The 19,214-nt window shown below is 45.1% G+C and overlaps 1 protein-coding gene across 1 annotated transcript in view; it reads left to right on the plus strand.

Annotated features, from left to right (window-relative positions):
- The window catches only part of LOC306940570 (nesprin-2-like), a 161,129-nt gene that overhangs the window by 97,546 nt on the left and 44,369 nt on the right, over positions 1-19,214 (plus strand). The window contains exons 62-68 of the mRNA XM_079525668.1: positions 1,402-1,515; positions 2,254-2,393; positions 4,090-4,237; positions 6,529-6,623; positions 9,817-10,048; positions 10,779-10,976; positions 17,893-18,009. Of these exons, the coding sequence (XP_079381794.1) occupies positions 1,402-1,515; positions 2,254-2,393; positions 4,090-4,237; positions 6,529-6,623; positions 9,817-10,048; positions 10,779-10,976; positions 17,893-18,009 (1,044 nt within the window). The remainder of the gene's footprint in view (positions 1-1,401; positions 1,516-2,253; positions 2,394-4,089; positions 4,238-6,528; positions 6,624-9,816; positions 10,049-10,778; positions 10,977-17,892; positions 18,010-19,214) is intronic.

Below are 19,214 nucleotides of genomic sequence, written 5' to 3' on the forward strand. Positions count from 1 at the left end.
ACAAGATATTAATGACTGAGAAGAGATGGTATGGCGACTGAACAAGATATTAATGACTGAGAAGAGACAGTATGGCGACTGAACAAGATATTAATGACTGAGAAGAGACGGTATGGCGACTGAACAAGATATTAATGACTGAGAAGAGATGGTATGGCGACTGAACAAGATATTAATGACAGAGAAGAGACGGTATGGCGACTGAACAAGATATTAATGACAGAGAAGAGACGGTATGGCGACTGAACAAGATATTAATGACAGAGAAGAGACGGTATGGCGACTGAACAAGATATTAATGACTGAGAAGAGACGGTATGGCGACTGAACAAGATATTAATGACTGAGAAGAGACGGTATGGCGACTGAACAAGATATTAATGACTGAGAAGAGACGGTATGGCGACTGAACAAGATATGAATGACTGAGAAGAGACAGTATGGCGACTGAACAAGATATTAATGACTGAGAAGAGACGGTATGGCGACTGAACAAGATATTAATGACTGAGAAGAGACGGTATGGCGACTGAACAAGATATTAATGACTGAGAAGAGACGGTATGGCGACTGAACAAGATATTAATGACTGAGAAGAGACGGTATGGCGACTGAACAAGATATTAAATGGGACCGATGAAAACATATTTTTGGCCATAAACATGGATGACATGACATTAATAGGATAAGAGGAACAACGCTGTGTAAACAGGGCAGTAGACTAAGGGTAAAATGATAAAAAAAAGGGGCAAGATGACCAAATATGAAAGTTCAGGAGGATATGGGACATTGACCACTGGGCATTTGTTTGTAAACAGATAAGACATAATTTATCTAACACTAATGAGTGTCATTTTGGGGGTTCTTGACAAGAAAAATAGCAAAAAAATATCTAATATCTATGTACAGTATACCTGTCACAAAATGTGACCAGATTTGACTGAGGGACTGCCATCGCGCAAATTCCAGCTTTTCACCAGAGGAGAAACACTTTTTTCTTTTTTCAAAATGAGTTTATAGCACAGGCAGACTCTTCACATACTAGAGCATGTCTGAAATAAGTGTCAGAGCTGAAATCGACATGTAAATATGAAATAAATGCTTAAACATGTAGCTAGGTGTAGTTAGAGACCACAGAAGTGAACCTTTCAAGCCTGTTTTCTCAATTTGCTGTTTTCTGTAAGACATTACAGACATTACAACGTAAGACATTACTCTATAAGCCATATCTCCAAAACTGGTGGGTCAAACTGAACAACCAATATGTCAATTTGAAGCTATGATTTCCTGCTTTCATATGACGTGAAAAAACGAAATAAAAAACAATCCAATGGTAGCCCCTCAGTCAAATGTAGTCACAAATGTTCCGTATCAATGGTTTGTTCTCCATGTACTGTACAGGAGGACTTGGCACAACATGAGACGTTCTGTGCTCGCTTGGAGGCACTTGAGACGCGAGCACAGAACACACTGCACCGGCTGTACACTGGCCTGAGTGGAATCACCTCTGTGAAGGTGAGGCACACTCCCACCTGCCTACTGTACATGGGAGTAATATTGTGTGTGTGTGTGTGTGTGTGTGTGTGTGTGTGTGTGTGTGTGTGTGTGTGTGTGTGTGTGTGTGTGTGTGTGTGTGTGTGTGTGTGTGTGTGTGTGTGTGTGTGTGTGTGTGTGTGTGTGTGTGTGTGTGTGTGTGTGTATTTGTCTTTATATTTGGCAGCCTAGGGCATACGCACAGACTGGTTGTTAGAGGGTTCCAACAACTTGGGATGCCCAAAAAGGAGGCAAAAAGGCTGGCAAAGTATTGTGGTGTCTCTGCTATAATTGGCAGCCGTCATATATGGCGGAGACGCTGTTACTTATACCCATAAAGTACTGTGTGACATGCCTGTTGTATCACGAAAACACATGCCATGACTTTGCAGATGTAACTCTAATGCACCTATAATATTTGTGTCCTTGTATGCATATCCTTTGTGTGGACATAAATAAATGGTTAAAATGTGTGTGTGTGTGTGTGTGTGTGTGTGTGTGTGTGTGTGTGTGTGTGTGTGTGTGTGTGTGTGTGTGTGTGTGTGTGTGTGTGTGTGTGTGTGTGTGTGTGTGTGTGTGTGTGTGTGTGTGTGTGTGTGTGTGTGTGTGTGTGTGTGTGTGTGTGTGTGTGTGTGTGTGTGTGATATAATTGCGTGTATATATATATATAAATAATCTGTATATAAATTATATATCATTTTCTTTCCTTCTGCCAAATAGAAGCTTGTGTCGGAGCTGAGCGACGTGCTCCCATCACTGGTTGATCTCAGTGTGAGGCCGACCCAGTGTGAGGCAGACAGACTGCAAGCACTCAAGAGGGCCGTGCTCCGAGGCCTGCTCCATGGAGCTCATGCCAACAGGTAGGCTTATTGTTTCACTCAAGAGGGCCGTGCTCCGAGGCCTGCTCCATGGAGCTCATGCCAACAGGTAGGCTTATTGTTTCACTCAAGAGGGCCATGCTCCGAGGCCTGCTCCATGGAGCTCATGCCAACAGGTAGGCTTATTGTTTCAGACAGACTGCAGGCACTCAAGAGGGCCGTGCTCCGAGGCCTGCTCCATGGAGCTCATGCCAACAGGTAGGCTTATTGTTTCAGACAGACTGCAGGCACTCAAGAGGGCCGTGCTACGAGGCCTGCTCCATGGAGCTCATGCCAACAGGTAGGCTTATTGTTTCAGGCACTCAAGAGGGCCGTGCTCCGAGGCCTGCTCCATGGAGCTCATGCCAACAGGTAGGCTTATTGTTTCACTCAAGAGGGCCGTGCTCCGAGGCCTGCTCCATGGAGCTCATGCCAACAGGTAGGCTTATTGTTTCAGACAAAACACAGGCTCACAATACAGAAAACAAATGCTCATTATAGCCAGGGTTTTTTTTTTGCCAGCTGCTTGAAAAGCGTAACCTGACTCCGCCAGATGGGGCAGCAGAGAGTACACTCGGTTCCCCCCTTTCAGGTTATGAAAAGCGGCTGGACAACATAATGTTTGTTCACCTACCTCTACTAACGACCATAGTCGTCACTAAATCTCTCATCATTGGCTGCCGCTAGGCTGCCTCTAAGCCAATGGGAGACTTACCCATAAAACCCATAGTCTGAACGGCATAAAACCCATACTCTGAAGAGTCTGAACGCCGCAACGTGAAGCTGCGAGCTGAGGCAGAGACTGCGACGCACACACTGATTAAAGATGTTCATGAACGAGAGCTTGCTGTAGCTGGCAATTTTTGCCGTTTATTTTTTTGTTTGTGTTTTCTTTTGCTAGGGACCTTGACTATAAATACCTGTTTTACAGGATATTATGAGCCTATACTTCTATAGAAGTATTGCATTTATGAATGTACTGTAATAGACCCAAGCCCCCCAGTAAGGCTATCCAACATTGAAGCTGCCACTACGTACTGGCGAAAAGTGGAACTGCAGCACGTTCATGGAGGTGGACCGACGTTCAGTGACGTCATGTGCGTAACGCGCGTCATCCCGAATTTGAGGTCTGGGCTTAACTGCCGCTCACTCGTGCCATTGAGTTATAATTGTACTTCCGGCAGTCTTCTGGGTGCTTCAAAACTGAGCAACTTCCATCGAAATGAATAGCAGGGGGGGGCTAATGCTCCGGTTCGGTCTTTATCCTTTTATCACTCTATGAATATACCTGACCACTCTAGTATGCCCCCTTTCAAACTTTGTGACTATAGGTAATCCCACCTGACAGCCTGTCAGCCGTGCAGGACTGCAAAAAGGAAGATAATGTTCCGTGACATTATGATTCAAATGAAATTAAATTAAATGATTACTATATTTACCCAGGGTATCTGGGCTAAGCTCAAGAACTTGTTTCCAGCCAGGCCCTGCTCATAGAACACATTTCATCGTAGTGGTTCAATGCCTTGTTCAAGGGCACTTCAGCGGTGGTAATTTGAACGTGTCGGACCCCTGATTCGAACTGGCGACCTTCCGGTATCAAGCCCGCTCCGCTATCCGTTCGGCCACCGCTGCCACTAAGTAATACTGAGGTCATTTAAATGTGTGTGTGCCTGTGATCTTGTTGCGTGTGTAATATCAGGGAGCTGCAGATGAAGACTCAGCACTCCCAGAGCTTTGAAGAAAAGAGTGAAAGCTTGAAAGCTCTTCAGGACACGTTGGAGGTGGACCTGGGGGACAGAAGATGTGGAAGTTTCTCCGGCCTTAAAGAGATGCTGAGCCTCCATCAGGTACAACTTACAGTACAAGGCATCAGTCATTCACACATTTTTGTGTGAGCTGTAATCATATTCCATCATATTCACATGCTTTTGGAGAGAAATGAGAGACTCCATGCAGTCACTTTCAGTAGTAGAGGCCTGCAGAGGGGAGCTGTCTGACTGTGCCCAGGTGATGGTCGTTATTGATGCTCATTAATACATCAAGGAAGGCAATTATGTTTGCAATGTAGTTAAATAAAAATTGTGAAAAAAGCTTTGGGGGGGAAGATAAATCATTAAAAGAAAAGATTTTTTGGTCATTTGTCTGGAAAATAATTGTGTTGAAAATATCGTGAAAAATCGTATCGTGAACCTCATATATCGTGATACGTATCGTATCGTGATTTGAGTGTATCGTTACATGCCTAAGAACAACACATGGTAATACATCAAATACATAGAAGTAGTACTCAAGGATCATAAGCAAGCTAAGAACCTAACATCCGACTAACAGTAGAATATCTGTACAATGAAACTATGAGTATACACTATAGAGTGCTATTTCTACTTAATGCTACAGTATATAAACTACATAAGTTTAGCCTTTGCATACGCCTGTAAGGTCGTCGAGGCTATAGTGCAAGTGCTGCGGGCTAAGATGGAGTCTGAAGAGATGAGTTTTCAGACTACGGTAGTACGGTGGAAGAGAGGGAGTAGTAGTGTGTCTGCACTTCTCAATGGGAAGTTAATCATTCCATATTTTTGGAGCCCGAAGAGAGAAGAGTCTGGGACGTGTGGAGCGTTGTCCCGGCTGTTGTAGTGAAGGTTCTGCCAGCCTCCCTGTTGTGTTGGCTGATCTGAGTGAGCGGAGGGGGGGGGGGGGGGGGGGGGGGTTGTAGGGTTGGATCAGACTTTGAAGATACAGTATGGTGCCATACCTTTGGTTGCTTTGTAGGCCAACATCAGTGTTTTGAACTCTGTGTGGGCAGTAACAGTTAACCGGAGGCCAATAGACGGAGCGGAGAAGGGAGGAAACTTGTTCTATAGTGAAGCAACTGTGTAACTGGTTGCTTCAGTGTACAAAAAAACCCCACTATTGTCCCAGACTAGCAGTTGTTTCTGACAATCCCTATGTTGTTGAATGTCATGCACCACCAGCCTCTTTGGATTTGGGATTGTGACATGTAAAATAACAGATTTTGTAATATTTCTTATTTTTTTCTTAGGTTTTCTGAGCTCAATTGCACCCAAAACACCTGGAACTTTTAACATTCAGTAGTTCTTCTGTGGTCTGGGGTTTTCTGGCTCAAACGGGTGCTCTAATTTTCCTGCTGTTTGTGATGCCATTTTTAAAATTATTTTCTCTTATGTGTCTCTGTGTTGCATTGATCGTTCCCAGATGTGTATTATAAAAGGGGGTTTGAGAAATCTGACTTTTCAACCTATCTTCATATAATAGGTCCTCACTAATAATCATCATTAGTGGCAGCGGTGGCCGAACGGATAGCGGCGCGGTCTAGATACCGGAAGGTTCCCAGTTCGAATCAGCCGTCCGACACGTTAAAATTACCACCGCTGAAATGCCCTTGAACAAGGCATCAACCACTACGATGAAATGTGTTCTATGAGCAGGGCCTGGCTGGAAACAAGTTCTTGAGCTTAGCCCAGATACCCTGGGTAAATATAGATTTCATTTCATTTCATTTCATTTCATTTCATTTCATGAAAAAATGGCACGGTTTTTTTCTACTCAGTCTGTGTCTCATAATATGGCTGTGGGCAGTTTAGAAACCGTCTTCCAGTGACATCATCATTAGGCAGATTTTTTTACAAAAATATTTAGATTTTCATTATCGTGAGAACGATGGCTTCCATTTTCACATTGCAACTTTTCAGGACTAGAAAGCCTGCAGTTTCTATTAGCTTGTATTCCCCATCGATGATGTCACTGGAGGACGGTTTCTGAACTGCCCACAGCCCTCCTATGAGACACAGACCGAGTAGAAAAGAATTGCACCATTTTTTCATGATTATTAGTGAGGACCTATTATATGAAGATAGGTTGAAAAGTGGTGAAGTGGTGCTTTAACAAAATCGAAATGTTCTAAATATGGTATATGCTATATTCACAATATAATACATTACGAGTTACGACCAATCAGGGATATTAGCTGTGAATGGAATCAATCTAAGTGTAGAGTCTCTTATTTGATAAAGAAATAGAGTCCGCAACACTGGTAAGGAATAACTCAACTCCACTGGTTCATTAATTCAAGTTTCGATCACTGGGATCTTCTTCTTATTTCTTCTTGTTTTCACAGAGATACCAGAGTGATATAATGAGCGGACACCAGCTCCTGCAGGGGTATCTCTGTGAAGCCGTTTTCTCCCTGGATAATCTAACAGAAGAGAGAAGGTAACACCCGGCCTGGACCCAGAACATTTTCACTATTAATTACAAGTGGAGAGTTCCAAAAAGGCTCAAGTTGCAGTAAAGTTGTCGACTCCCTGAATGCACATTAATTTATTTTATTGCAGAAAAGCAAGAGCAAGATAATAGCTTATAACCTTACGGGCCATGTCCTCATGTTGACTACATGGTACTCCCTTTTTCACGTTCCTCTGGGCTTAAGCCATTCTGGGCGGGAACCCCTTTTGGTGTTATTTTAAACTTTATCCATTGAAAAATAGCAGATCTACAAGCTTGTAGCGCGGCACCGAGTGCCGCGCTACGAGCTTGTAGGTCTGCTATTTTTTTTATATCGTGAAAATGTGGTGCAAATCTTTGAATATATATTCTTTCAGAGCGAACGTTTTTAACTCAAATATTTGCTTCTGAGGGGTTCCTGGAACAACATATTTTCAGATGGGGGTCGGTGGCCTATTTCATATCATTTTTGGGGTCCTTGACATGAAATATTGAGCACCACTGATACAGAAACATAATGGGTATTTCAGAAAACTGTCAGGATTTAGAAGACATTTTTTTAAACTTCGACGTCAGGCCTAAAGGGCTTAACCCATTCTGGGCGGGAACCCGTTTTGGTGTTAGCATTATGTTATGCTTTAGCTATTGAAAATAGCAGATCTACAAGCTCATAGCGTGCCACCGAGTGGCGCGCTACGAGCTTGTAGGTCTGCTATTTTTTTAAATCGAAGAAACACTGACATAGAAACATAGCTTTTTCAGAAAACTGTCAGGATGTAGAAGACATTTATAGAATCTGATCTCTGGTCTAAAGGGCTTAAGCATCCGTCCTTGAACTGTCTTCCACTTTATTTACCCCTACGCCACTAAAGTACTTTAACAAATTAATACATCATCATCAATCTGGCTCCTTTCTGTACTCCTTTCTGTACCCCAAATCTAATGACAATGTTTTTATTTCTAATAGCTGACAAACCCAATTCCTGCAGGAAACAAAGAGTCCGGCGTGACCTCTGTGTCCGATCTTTTGCCACCGATACTGTAGTTAATTAACTAGAGAACCAGTGAATTCATAGAGTTAGATTAATAACCGCATGTGTTGCCACGATGTACACAGGAGCCAAAATCTGTAGCGGTCGAGAAATCAAAGTTTGCCGCCCTGTACCGGTACATAAGCACTGTCATGTCATAAACCAATTAAAAGTGAGCTTTTCAGCCTGTGTTACTCCCCTGTTACTGTGATGGCATTCAAACAGTGAGTTCTTAACCCATTCATAACAGGAACCCCTTTTGGTGTTTTAAGGATTATCTCATACTTTAGCTGTTGAAAAATAGCAGATCTACAAGCTCATAGCGCGGCACTGAGTGCCGTGCTACGAGCTTGTAGATCTGCTATTTTTGAAAAATCGTGAAAATGTGGCGCAAATCTTTTAATATATATTCTTTCAGAGCGAACGTTCGTAACTCATATCGTTGCTTCTGGGGGGGTCCCTGGAACAACATATATTTTTCAGACGGGGGTCGGAGGCCAAATACATACATCATTTTTGGGGTCCTTGACATGAAATAGTTTGAGCACCACTGACATAGAAACATAGGGTTTTTCAGAAAACTGTCAGGATTTAGAAGAATCGTTCCCAGGTCTAAAAGGGTTTAATTAATGCACACACATGAATACCCGTGAAGGAACACCCACACACCAGACAGTCTCTCTCGGTGCTTCCTGCCCTGGAAAGGCTACCTGGCTCCCTCCGAGGCGCCGTCTGCCCATAACTCAACTTGTGCAGTCAGTCAGGGTGGAAAAGTTCTTAAGGCTTTGGAATCAGCCCTGCTACAGTACGCAAACCTGTGCTTATAAAGACAACGTTTAGTTTGCAGATATCCTGGGTTGTGTGGTTTAGTAGGACCACTACAGTATATACTGTACAGTTTAACTGCTTTTCAACTCTGTCCATATTTTGGGAATATGAGTGAAAATAATATTACACACTTTTCCCAAATTGCTACTACTGTATATAGCCAATCTACAATTTCACAACAGAGCGAGAATGGCTATTTTCACTCTGCGATGCGGTCCTCTAGGCTATAAAATTGGGTTTAACCCATTTTGGGCGGAAACCCCTTTAGCTATTGAAAAATAGCAGATCTACAAGCTCATAGCTTGTAGGTCTGCTATTTTTGAAAAATCGAAGAACGACTGACATAGAAACATAGCTTTTTCAGAAAACTGTCAGGATGTAGAAGACATTTTTAGAATCTGATCTCAGGTCAAAATGGGATAAGTGGTTAAAGATGGCATAATTTATGCCAACATTACTTATGTTTCCATATTATTAGGTTCCATATTATTAGGTATTATTACTATTATTAGGTTGGAGCCACCAGCACATACTGTACCATATATTCACTCATAAACTATAAAGCCACATATAAGTTACTTGTAAATAAGTAGTATTTAAGTAACAACTCGTACGCTACTGTCTAGCTCCTTTCGAGTCTGAACCTTATTTACAACCCAGATTCGGCACAAACAAGGGACTAAATTATTTTCGCTCCTATGCCACCAAAATGTGGACTGTCTGTGTTTACTGTGATTGTACCACGCTGTGGTTTAGGGCAGTGGTTCCCAAACCTTTTCATGTCAAGGACCCCCAAATTGATACTAATTAGCCCGCGGACCCCCATTTGAAAAGATATGCCAGGGACCCCAATAAGAGAAGGTTTTTACGGCTCTAGCAGTGATTCTCAACCCGTTTAATTTCAAGGACCCCCAGTTTGACATGCATTAGTCTACGGACCCCCCATTGAATAGCATTTCTATCTCTGGGACCCCCAATTTATATTGTAAAATCAATGCTAATTTAACTCTGAGAGCGTACAAATGGAACCAAATGGACCCGTTGGGGTCCATTTGGTTCCATTTGTACGCTCTCAGAGTTACAGACCCATAAGGGTCCATTTGGTTCCATTTGTACGCTCTCAGAGTTACAGACCCATAAGGGTCCATTTGGTTCCAAATTATCATTTAGCTGGGTCCCCCCTGGAACTCCCTCAAGTACCCCTGGGGGTCCCCGGACCCCACTTTGGGAACTACTGGTTTAGGGGGTATAAATAACCACTGATCCAATAAACATATATATATAGAATCATGAAACCCTCTTGTGATGCTTCTGGCTCACAGATCTGAGCGTATGGCCGACGTGGCGCGTGTGACAGAGAGCTGGCAGAGCTGTGTGGCTCTGGTGGAGCAGCGCAGGGCCCTGGTGCAGGAGCACTTCAGCCGCTGGAGCTACTACAGGCACGCTCTGAAGGGACTGCAGAGGCTGCTGGGCAACATCGCCCCTCTGCTGCCCCCCGACTGGCCGGCTGTACACACACTGCTGCAGCTACGGAACTCTGTGGACAGTTATCAGGTATAAGGAACAGGTTGCTCTTGATTTGATTTGATTTGAATCATTTGATTTGATTTGTTCTTGAGTCATTTTTTTTTTGTTGCATCAACTGGTATTGATCGCAGGTTTTAAGTTAACCCGTTCTGGGCGGGAACCCCTATGGTGTTTTAACCCATTTTGACCTGAGATCTGATTCTAAAAATGTCTTCTACATCCTGACAGTTTTCTGAAAAAGCTATGTTTCTATGTCAGTGGTTCTTCGATTTTTCAAAAATAGCAGACCTACAAGCTCGTAGCGCACCACTTGGTGGCGCGCTATGAGCTTGTAGATCTGCTATTTTTCAAAAACTAAAGCATAACATAATGCTAACACCAAAAGGGGTTCCCACCCAAAATGGGTTAAGCATTATGTTACACTTTAGCTATTGAAAAAATAGCAGATCTACAAGCACCGAGTGCCTATTTTTGAAAAATCGTGAAAATGTGGCGCAAATCGTTATATATATTCTTTCAGAGCGAAATTTTCAACTCAAATCTTTGCTTCTTTCATATATTTTTGGGGGTCCTTGACATGAAAATGTTTGAAAACCACTGACATTGAAACATATGGTTTTTCAGGAAACTGTCAGGATTTAGAAGACATTTTGTAGAATCGTCCTCAGGTCTAAATGGGTTAAGTTTGAGTCAATATTTATTTGCATCAAGTGGTATTGATCGCAGCTCCCTCCCTGGTTTCATCTCCCCCATGCAGCGTGTTGAGGAGACTCTGGGTCTGCATTCCGCTGCCTACAGCCAGACGCTGGAGGCAGGTGAGCGGCTGCGTGCGTCCATGACCGAGCCTCGGACTCAGAACCAGCTGGAGGGAGAGCTCCGAGCACTGCAGGACAAATGGGAGAGAACGTGTTCACAGCTGGAGAGACGGAGAGACCTGGTCAACACTGTCCTTCAGGTAGCAGCCCTCACATCCAAGCTCTACTGTAATTTACTTGTAATCTCACCAGATGTCCTAATTGAGGGTATGCGTGTGACATCATCATCATACCCGGAAGTTATGCTGGAACGCGTACTGAGTGGCCTTGACAGCTCATACATCCAAACAGAAAAGTCCTATTTGATTGCATTAAATAACTTTAAACAACATTAAATTCACTTTGTCACTCACTTTGCCACTCGATTTGCCACTCGATGTGCCATTCACTTTATGCATGTGCAATTTGAGCATACCCTCTATTCTGACTAGTACGAGATTAGATGGCTAACATGACGACAAGGATACCAGTTGAACGCAATTAAGACTTCCTGGTGCGATAGAAACCAGCAGATGCCCCGGTGGGATATAGAACTAGAATTTGCACTAAATGTATTTTATTTTAACATGAACGTAACGTTATAATATAACAGTATCGGTACCATCTGATGGATTGGTGCTTAAATGTTGGACTACGATCATGCTGTCCAGGTACAGTAGTGGAGTGTTCGGCTGTTTTAAACATTATGTTATAATTTAGCTATTGAAAAATAGCAGATCTACAAGCTCATAGCGCGCCACCGAGTGGCGCGCTATGAGCTTGTAGGTCTGCTATTTTTGAAAAATCGTGAAAATATTTATTTCAGAAAACTGGAGGATTTAGAAGATTTTTTTAAATTTTTGAGGTCAGGCCTAAATGGGTTAATTGGTCTCTTACGACCTCTCTGGGTTCTGCAGTGGAATGAATGGCCTGAATGTACAGCATGTACCAGTGTGTCTGTCTATGACATCATCATTGGATTACGTTACGGAGGTGTCTGTGGGTAGGGATATATGTACGCTGCCCTGACTGTGACCCTGGTTGGTATTCTGAGTGGGCGATGGGAGTGGTTTGTTGACCCATATACCTAACCCCGTTCCATCCCACCGAACCCCCCAGCGAGGCCACGCCGCACAGAAACACACACACACACACACACACACTGAATCACGCAAACACTGACACACACACTGAATCACGCACACACTGAATCTCACACACACTGAATCACGCACGCACGCACAGTCGCACACTCACTCACTTACTCACTCACTCACTCACTCACTCACTCACTCACTCTGTGCGTGCATGCATACATGTGTGCGTGCGTGCATGAGTGCATGCGTGCGTGCATGAGTGAGTGAGTGAGTGAGTGTTGTACTGGAAAAGAGGGATAAAAGAGCAGTTATGCTGTAATCTAGCTGTGATCCCCATCCACGGCCCAGCTGGTCGAAATGGCAGAAGAGTCTGTCGGTCTGTCGGTCTGTCTGTCTGTCTGTCTGTCTGTCTGTCGGTCTGTCTGTCTGTCTGTCTGTCTGTCTGTCTGTCTGTCTGTCTGTCTGTCTGTCTGTCTGTCTGTCTGTCTGTCTGTCTGTCTGTCTGTCTGTCTGTCTGTCTGTCTGTCTGTCTGTCTGTCTGTCTGTCTGTCTGTCTGTCTGTCTGTCTGTCTGTCTGTCTGTCTGTCTGTCTGTCTGTCTGTCTGTCTGTCTGTCTGTCTGTCTGTCTGTCTGTCTGTCTGTCTGTCTGTCTGTCTGTCTGTCTGTCTGTCTGTCTGTCTGTCTGTCTGTCTGTCTGTCTGTCTGTCTGTCTGTCTGTCTGTCTGTCTGTCTGTCTGTCTGTCTGTCTGTCTGTCTGTCTGTCTGTCTGTCTGTCTGTCTGTCTGTCTGTCTGTCTGTCTGTCTGTCTGTCTGTCTGTCTGTCTGTCTGTCTGTCTGTCTGTCTGTCTGTCTGTCTGTCTGTCTGTCTGTCTGTCTGTCTGTCTGTCTGTCTGTCTGTCTGTCTGTCTGTCTGTCTGTCTGTCTGTCTGTCTGTCTGTCTGTCTGTCTGTCTGTCTGTCTGTCTGTCTGTCTGTCTGTCTGTCTGTCTGTCTGTCTGTCTGTCTGTCTGTCTGTCTGTCTGTCTGTCTGTCTGTCTGTCTGTCTGTCTGTCTGTCTGTCTGTCTGTCTGTCTGTCTGTCTGTCTGTCTGTCTGTCTGTCTGTCTGTCTGTCTGTCTGTCTGTCTGTCTGTCTGTCTGTCTGTCGGTCGTACAGAGGAATTGGACACAGTGTGCCCCGAGTCAGATCTTGATATGCTGATAATACTGGGTAAAGTAATACCTGGACTGCTCATGAAAACATTCAATCAAATCAATGAAACTGGAGACAAGCCCACCAAGCATGCCAACAAGTGGAGCTTATTTGCAATGTAACCCAGCAGGGTCATTTCTGTGTGCTGTTGAACCTACATTGATCCTTTGGATCAATGCTTCTCTGTGGCCCGTTTTCCAAGCACTGTATCAATACACAATAGGCTTAGGTTTGTCTGTATAGCCGGCCGTATATGGAGTTGATTTACAGCAGAATCTGGGATAATCTTTCCTTTTCCATGGTATGGTGTATGAAGGTATGTGTCATGTGTTTGTGTCTGAGGATGTATAGCTTTGTCCAACATGTTGTTAAAGGACCACTTCACCACTTTTCAACCTATCTTCATATAGTAGGTCCTCACAAATAATCATGAAAAAATGGCGCAGTTTTTTTCTACTCTGTCTGTGTCCCATGGGAGGGCTGTGGGCAGTTCAGAAACCGTCTTCCAGTGACATCATCGATGGGGAATACAAGCTAATAGAAACTGCAGGCTTACTAGTCCTGAAAAGTTGCAATGCAAAAATGGAAGCCATCGTTCTGAAAATCTAAACATTTTTGTAAAAAAAATCTTGTTTAAAAAGAAATCTGCCTAATGATGGTGTCACTGGAAGACGGTTTCTAAACTGCCCACAGCCCTCCTATGAGACACAGACTGAGTAGAAATTGTATCATGATTATTAGTGAGGACCAATTACATGAAGGTAAGTTGAAAAGTGGTGAAGTGGTCCTTTAAGTCAAGTATAAGCACTGGTAGGACCCAGTCACAGCTTGTCACTGGTAGGACCCAGTCACAGCTTGTCACTGGTAGGACCCAGTCACAGCTTGTCACTGGTAGGACCCAGTCACAGCTTGTCACTGGTAGGACCCAGTCACAGCTTGTCACTGGTAGGACCCAGTCACAGCTTGTCACTGGTAGGACCCAGTCACAGCTTGTCACTGGTAGGACCCAGTCACAGCTTGTCACTGGTAGGACCCAGTCACAGCTTGTCACTGGTAGGACCCAGTCACAGCTTGTCACTGGTAGGACCCAGTCACAGCTTGTCACTGGTAGGACCCAGTCACAGCTTGTCACTGGTAGGACCCAGTCACAGCTTGTCACTGGTAGGACCCAGTCACAGCTTGTCACTGGTAGGACCCAGTCACAGCTTGTCACTGGTAGGACCCAGTCACAGCTTGTCACTGGTAGGACCCAGTCACAGCTTGTCACTGGTAGGACCCAGTCACAGCTTGTCACTGGTAGGACCCAGTCACAGCTTGTCACTGGTAGGACCCAGTCACAGCTTGTCACTGGTAGGACCCAGTCACAGCTTGTCACTGGTAGGACCCAGTCACAGCTTGTCACTGGTAGGACCCAGTCACAGCTTGTCACTGGTAGGACCCAGTCACAGCTTGTCACTGGTAGGACCCAGTCACAGCTTGTCACTGGTAGGACCCAGTCACAGCTTGTCACTGGTAGGACCCAGTCACAGCTTGTCACTGGTAGGACCCAGTCACAGCTTGTCACTGGTAGGACCCAGTCACAGCTTGTCACTGGTAGGACCCAGTCACAGCTTGTCACTGGTAGGACCCAGTCACAGCTTGTCACTGGTAGGACCCAGTCACAGCTTGTCACTGGTAGGACCCAGTCACAGCTTGTCACTGGTAGGACCCAGTCACAGCTTGTCACTGGTAGGACCCAGTCACAGCTTGTCACTGGTAGGACCCAGTCACAGCTTGTCACTGGTAGGACCCAGTCACAGCTTGTCACTGGTAGGACCCAGTCACAGCTTGTCACTGGTAGGACCCAGTCACAGCTTGTCACTGGTAGGACCCAGTCACAGCTTGTCACTGGTAGGACCCAGTCACAGCTTGTCACTGGTAGGACCCAGTCACAGCTTGTCACTGGTAGGACCCAGTCACAGCTTGTCACTGGTAGGACCCAGTCACAGCTTGTCACTGGTAGGACCCAGTCACAGCTTGTCACTGGTAGGACCCAGTCACAGCTTGTCACTGGTAGGACCCAGTCACAGCTTGTCACTGGTAGGACCCAGTCACAGCTTGTCACTGGTAGGACAAGTCACAGCTTGTCACTGGTAGGACCCAGTCACAGCTTGTCACTGGTAGGACAAGTCACAGCTTGTCACTGGTAGGACCCAGTCACAGCTTGTCACTGGTAGGACAAGTCACAGCTTGTCACTGGTAGGACCCAGTCACAGCTTGTCACTGGTAGGACCCAGTCACAGCTTGTCACTGGTAGGACCCAGTCACAGCTTGTCACTGGTAGGACCCAGTCACAGCTTGTCACTGGTAGGACCCAGTCACAGCTTGTCACTGGTAGGACCCAGTCACAGCTTGTCACTGGTAGGACCCAGTCACAGCTTGTCACTGGTAGGACCCAGTCACAGCTTGTCACTGGTAGGACAAGTCACAGCTTGTCACTGGTAGGACCCAGTCACAGCTTGTCACTGGTAGGACCCAGTCACAGCTTGTCACTGGTAGGACCCAGTCACAGCTTGTCACTGGTAGGACAAGTCACAGCTTGTCACTGGTAGGACCCAGTCACAGCTTGTCACTGGTAGGACCCAGTCACAGCTTGTCACTGGTAGGACCCAGTCACAGCTTGTCACTGGTAGGACCCAGTCACAGCTTGTCACTGGTAGGACCCAGTCACAGCTTGTCACTGGTAGGACCCAGTCACAGCTTGTCACTGGTAGGACCCAGTCACAGCTTGTCACTGGAAACAAAGTTCAGTCTGGTTTTGTCATTGTGATCATTTAGACGGTACTCCCCCAACACAACACGTTTCACTCTAAGCTAGGATCCGTCCGCGTGTGCGTGACGCTGCCAGCTTTGGTAATTGCTTGCATCATACATATGTGCTTTTCTCACAGGGGGGGGGGGATCAGGGGAAGTTGTGTTAACCCCTTCCAGGTCGGCACATGAAGCCATGGTGTTTTTCAGTGGGGGGAGTTGGGGGTAGGGTAGTAAAACGGTATCCTCTCAGGCTTTGGGGAAATCCCTCTGGATCAGTCCGATAAGGGCTAAGATAACAGAGGCAGTGATATGACGAGCCAGCCAACCCGTTATCCCATCATCTTAAGCCGCTAACTTGGGTACCGAAAATGTTGCGGCTAAAAATAGAACATTTGTTATGCTTTAATACATGGGTTCCCAAAGTGGGATCCGGGGACCCCTAGGGGTACTTGAGGGAGTTCCAGAGGGTACCTAGCTCAATTAGAGATAGTTAGGAACCAAATGGACCCTTATGGGCCTGTAACTCAGAAAGTATACAAATGTACACTATTTTATTTGTACACTCTGAGTTAAATTAACAGTGGTTTTACAATATAAATTGGGGTACCAGAGATATAAATGCCATTAAATTGGGGGTCCGTAGCATAATGCGTGTGAAACTGGGGGTCCATGAAATTAATATGTTTCGGAATCACTGCTAGAACCATAAAAATCCTCCCTTATCGGGGTCACTGGCATATGTTTTCAAATGGGGGGTCCGTGGCCTAATAAATGTTGACTTGGGGGTCCTTGACACGAAAACGTTTTGGAACCACTGCTTTAATACATTGAGGCCATGGTGTGAAAAAAAGTGATAAGGTGATAAAAATAAACGACAACTTTCTTGTCTGTTAGAAACGCCTGACAGGGAAGGTTTGAGGACAATATGTCATGTGACCCAGCGTGATGACATGTGACCCAGCGTGATGACATGTGACCCAGCGTGATGACATGTGACCCAGCGTGATGACATGTGACCCAGCGTGATGACATGTGACCCAGCGTGATGACATGTGACCCAGCGTGATGACATGTGACCCAGCGTGATGACATGTGACCCAGCGTGATGACATGTGACCCAGCGTGATGACATGTGACCCAGCGTGATGACATGTGACCCAGCGTGATGACATGTGACCCAGCGTGATGACATGTGACCCAGCGTGATGACATGTGACCCAGCGTGATGACATGTGACCCAGCGTGATGACATGTGACCCAGCGTGATGACATGTGACCCAGCGTGATGACATGTGACCCAGCGTGATGACATGTGACCCAGCGTGATGACATGTGACCCAGCGTGATGACATGTGACCCAGCGTGATGACATGTGACCCAGCGTGAGAAAAAAGGGGCTCGGCACTTTACAGGAGAGCTCCAAAAACGACGATGTGATTTGGTCGTGGAAATGAGTTAAAAAGAGATTAAAGTTGTCTTCAAGTCATTGACCATAAAGCTCAAAACTGAAATTATAGCTTGTAAATGTGATAACAATAATTATCAAGTTAGTTCTACATTCCACCTGGGGGTGAAAATAGCCATACTCGGTCTTACCACTTTGTTGTTAACCCATTTTGGGCGGGAACCCCTTTTGGTGTTAGCATTATGTTATGCTTTAGCTATTGAAAAATAGCAGATCTACAAGCTCATAGCGCGCCACCGAGTGGCGCGCTACGAGCTTGTAGGTCTGCTATTTTTGAAAAATCTAAGAACTACTGACATAGAAACATAGCTTTTTCAGAAAACTCAGGATTTAGACGACATTTGTAGAATCGTTCCCGCCCAGAATGGGTTAAATCGAATCAGCTGATCACAGGTTGCATGAAGTCCGTCTTGACTTCCACTTGAGCGTGTAGCGACGTTACACGATCAATCCTTTTTTTTCTCTCTGTGATGTTGAGAATAGACCAAGTAAATTGAGTTTAAAGCACAGTATATACCACTTCTTTCTTCCAGAACTGGGTGAAGTGTCAGGGCGGACTTGCTCTCAGAACACAACAACTGAAGGAGCTGAAGAGCTGCACCAAGGAGCCACAGCCGGGGACACTCCAGGACGAAGAGGAACTCCTTCAGGTTAGGAGAGAAAGGGGAAGGAAAGAGTGTTTGTGCCAGTGGTTGATTCCGTCGACTAAAACTATGACGAAAAATGTTCGTCGGCTATACCTTTTTTTCACTGGCGAAAACTAAATGGAAACTAAATGAAAACTAGAAAAAGTGCCCTTCTGGGCACAGGTCTCCACCAGGAGGATAGGAGGTGAGATGTTTGGCAAGATGTTTAGGAGTAATATAAACATGTTTTTTTGTTTTTGTTTGTTTTTTGCAACAATTTTCTTCATTTTGTTGAGGAAATGCAGAGCCAGATCACTCATCGAATCTCTGAGGATAGAATTCTGGATGAGCAGGACATGTGCAGCATTTTGAACGAAACGGGCCACTCCTGAAAACTTTAGAAGGCAATGTTAGCCAATCAGTGTAGAATCTGAGAAATCCAACAGACTCGTCTTGATCATCATGTGTACCGATTTGCGTGAGATTTGGATGAAATCTGTGCGACTAACATAAGCAATGTGTTTAGCAGAAATCGGCCTCATGGTGGCGCTATAACCGGCAGATGTGGAGGGATGCAGGGACAATGTTTTTCCATGGCCTCTAGGGAGTGCGCATACATAAGTTGTATACAGATTGATGAAGTTATAGCTAAAAACAGGAATTGGCCTGTTATAGCGCCACCATGAGGCTGATTTGGAAAAGAATGAGTGGCATGTCTTCCTTGGCCTAGTGGAAATGTGCGTGTATAATTTCACGGAAATTGCACACTGTGTTTGTGATTTGTGGCATTTTGTTCGAAACGGACCAATCATGTGAGCTTTGGAAGCCAATAGCCAATCAGGATGGAAGATGGGAAATTGTGCAGATCTGTGTTGATCACATGACTATGGAGATAGTGTATACCGAATTGTGTGATGTATGGATAAAATGTGTACGAGTAATCTACAGAAATGTGTTTTGCCTAAATCGGCCTCATGGTGTCGCTATAACAGGCCGTTGAGGAATATTTGGGGCAGAGGTTCGTCATTGGCATCCATGGAGTGTGTGTGCAAAGTTTGGCATGGATCGGGCCAACGGTGCCGGAGATTAGCTGGTAACGGACGGACGGAAGGAAGGAAGGACACACACACGGACGGAGTGCAAAACATACTCTCTCCCCATGCCTTCGGCCTGGTGGAGACAGCTATGATGACTTAAACTAAGACTAAATATATTGACAATTTAAACAA

Source organism: Electrona antarctica, assembly GCF_951216825.1.
Source record: "Electrona antarctica genome assembly, chromosome: 17".
In the NCBI taxonomy this organism is placed as follows: domain Eukaryota; kingdom Metazoa; phylum Chordata; class Actinopteri; order Myctophiformes; family Myctophidae; genus Electrona; species Electrona antarctica.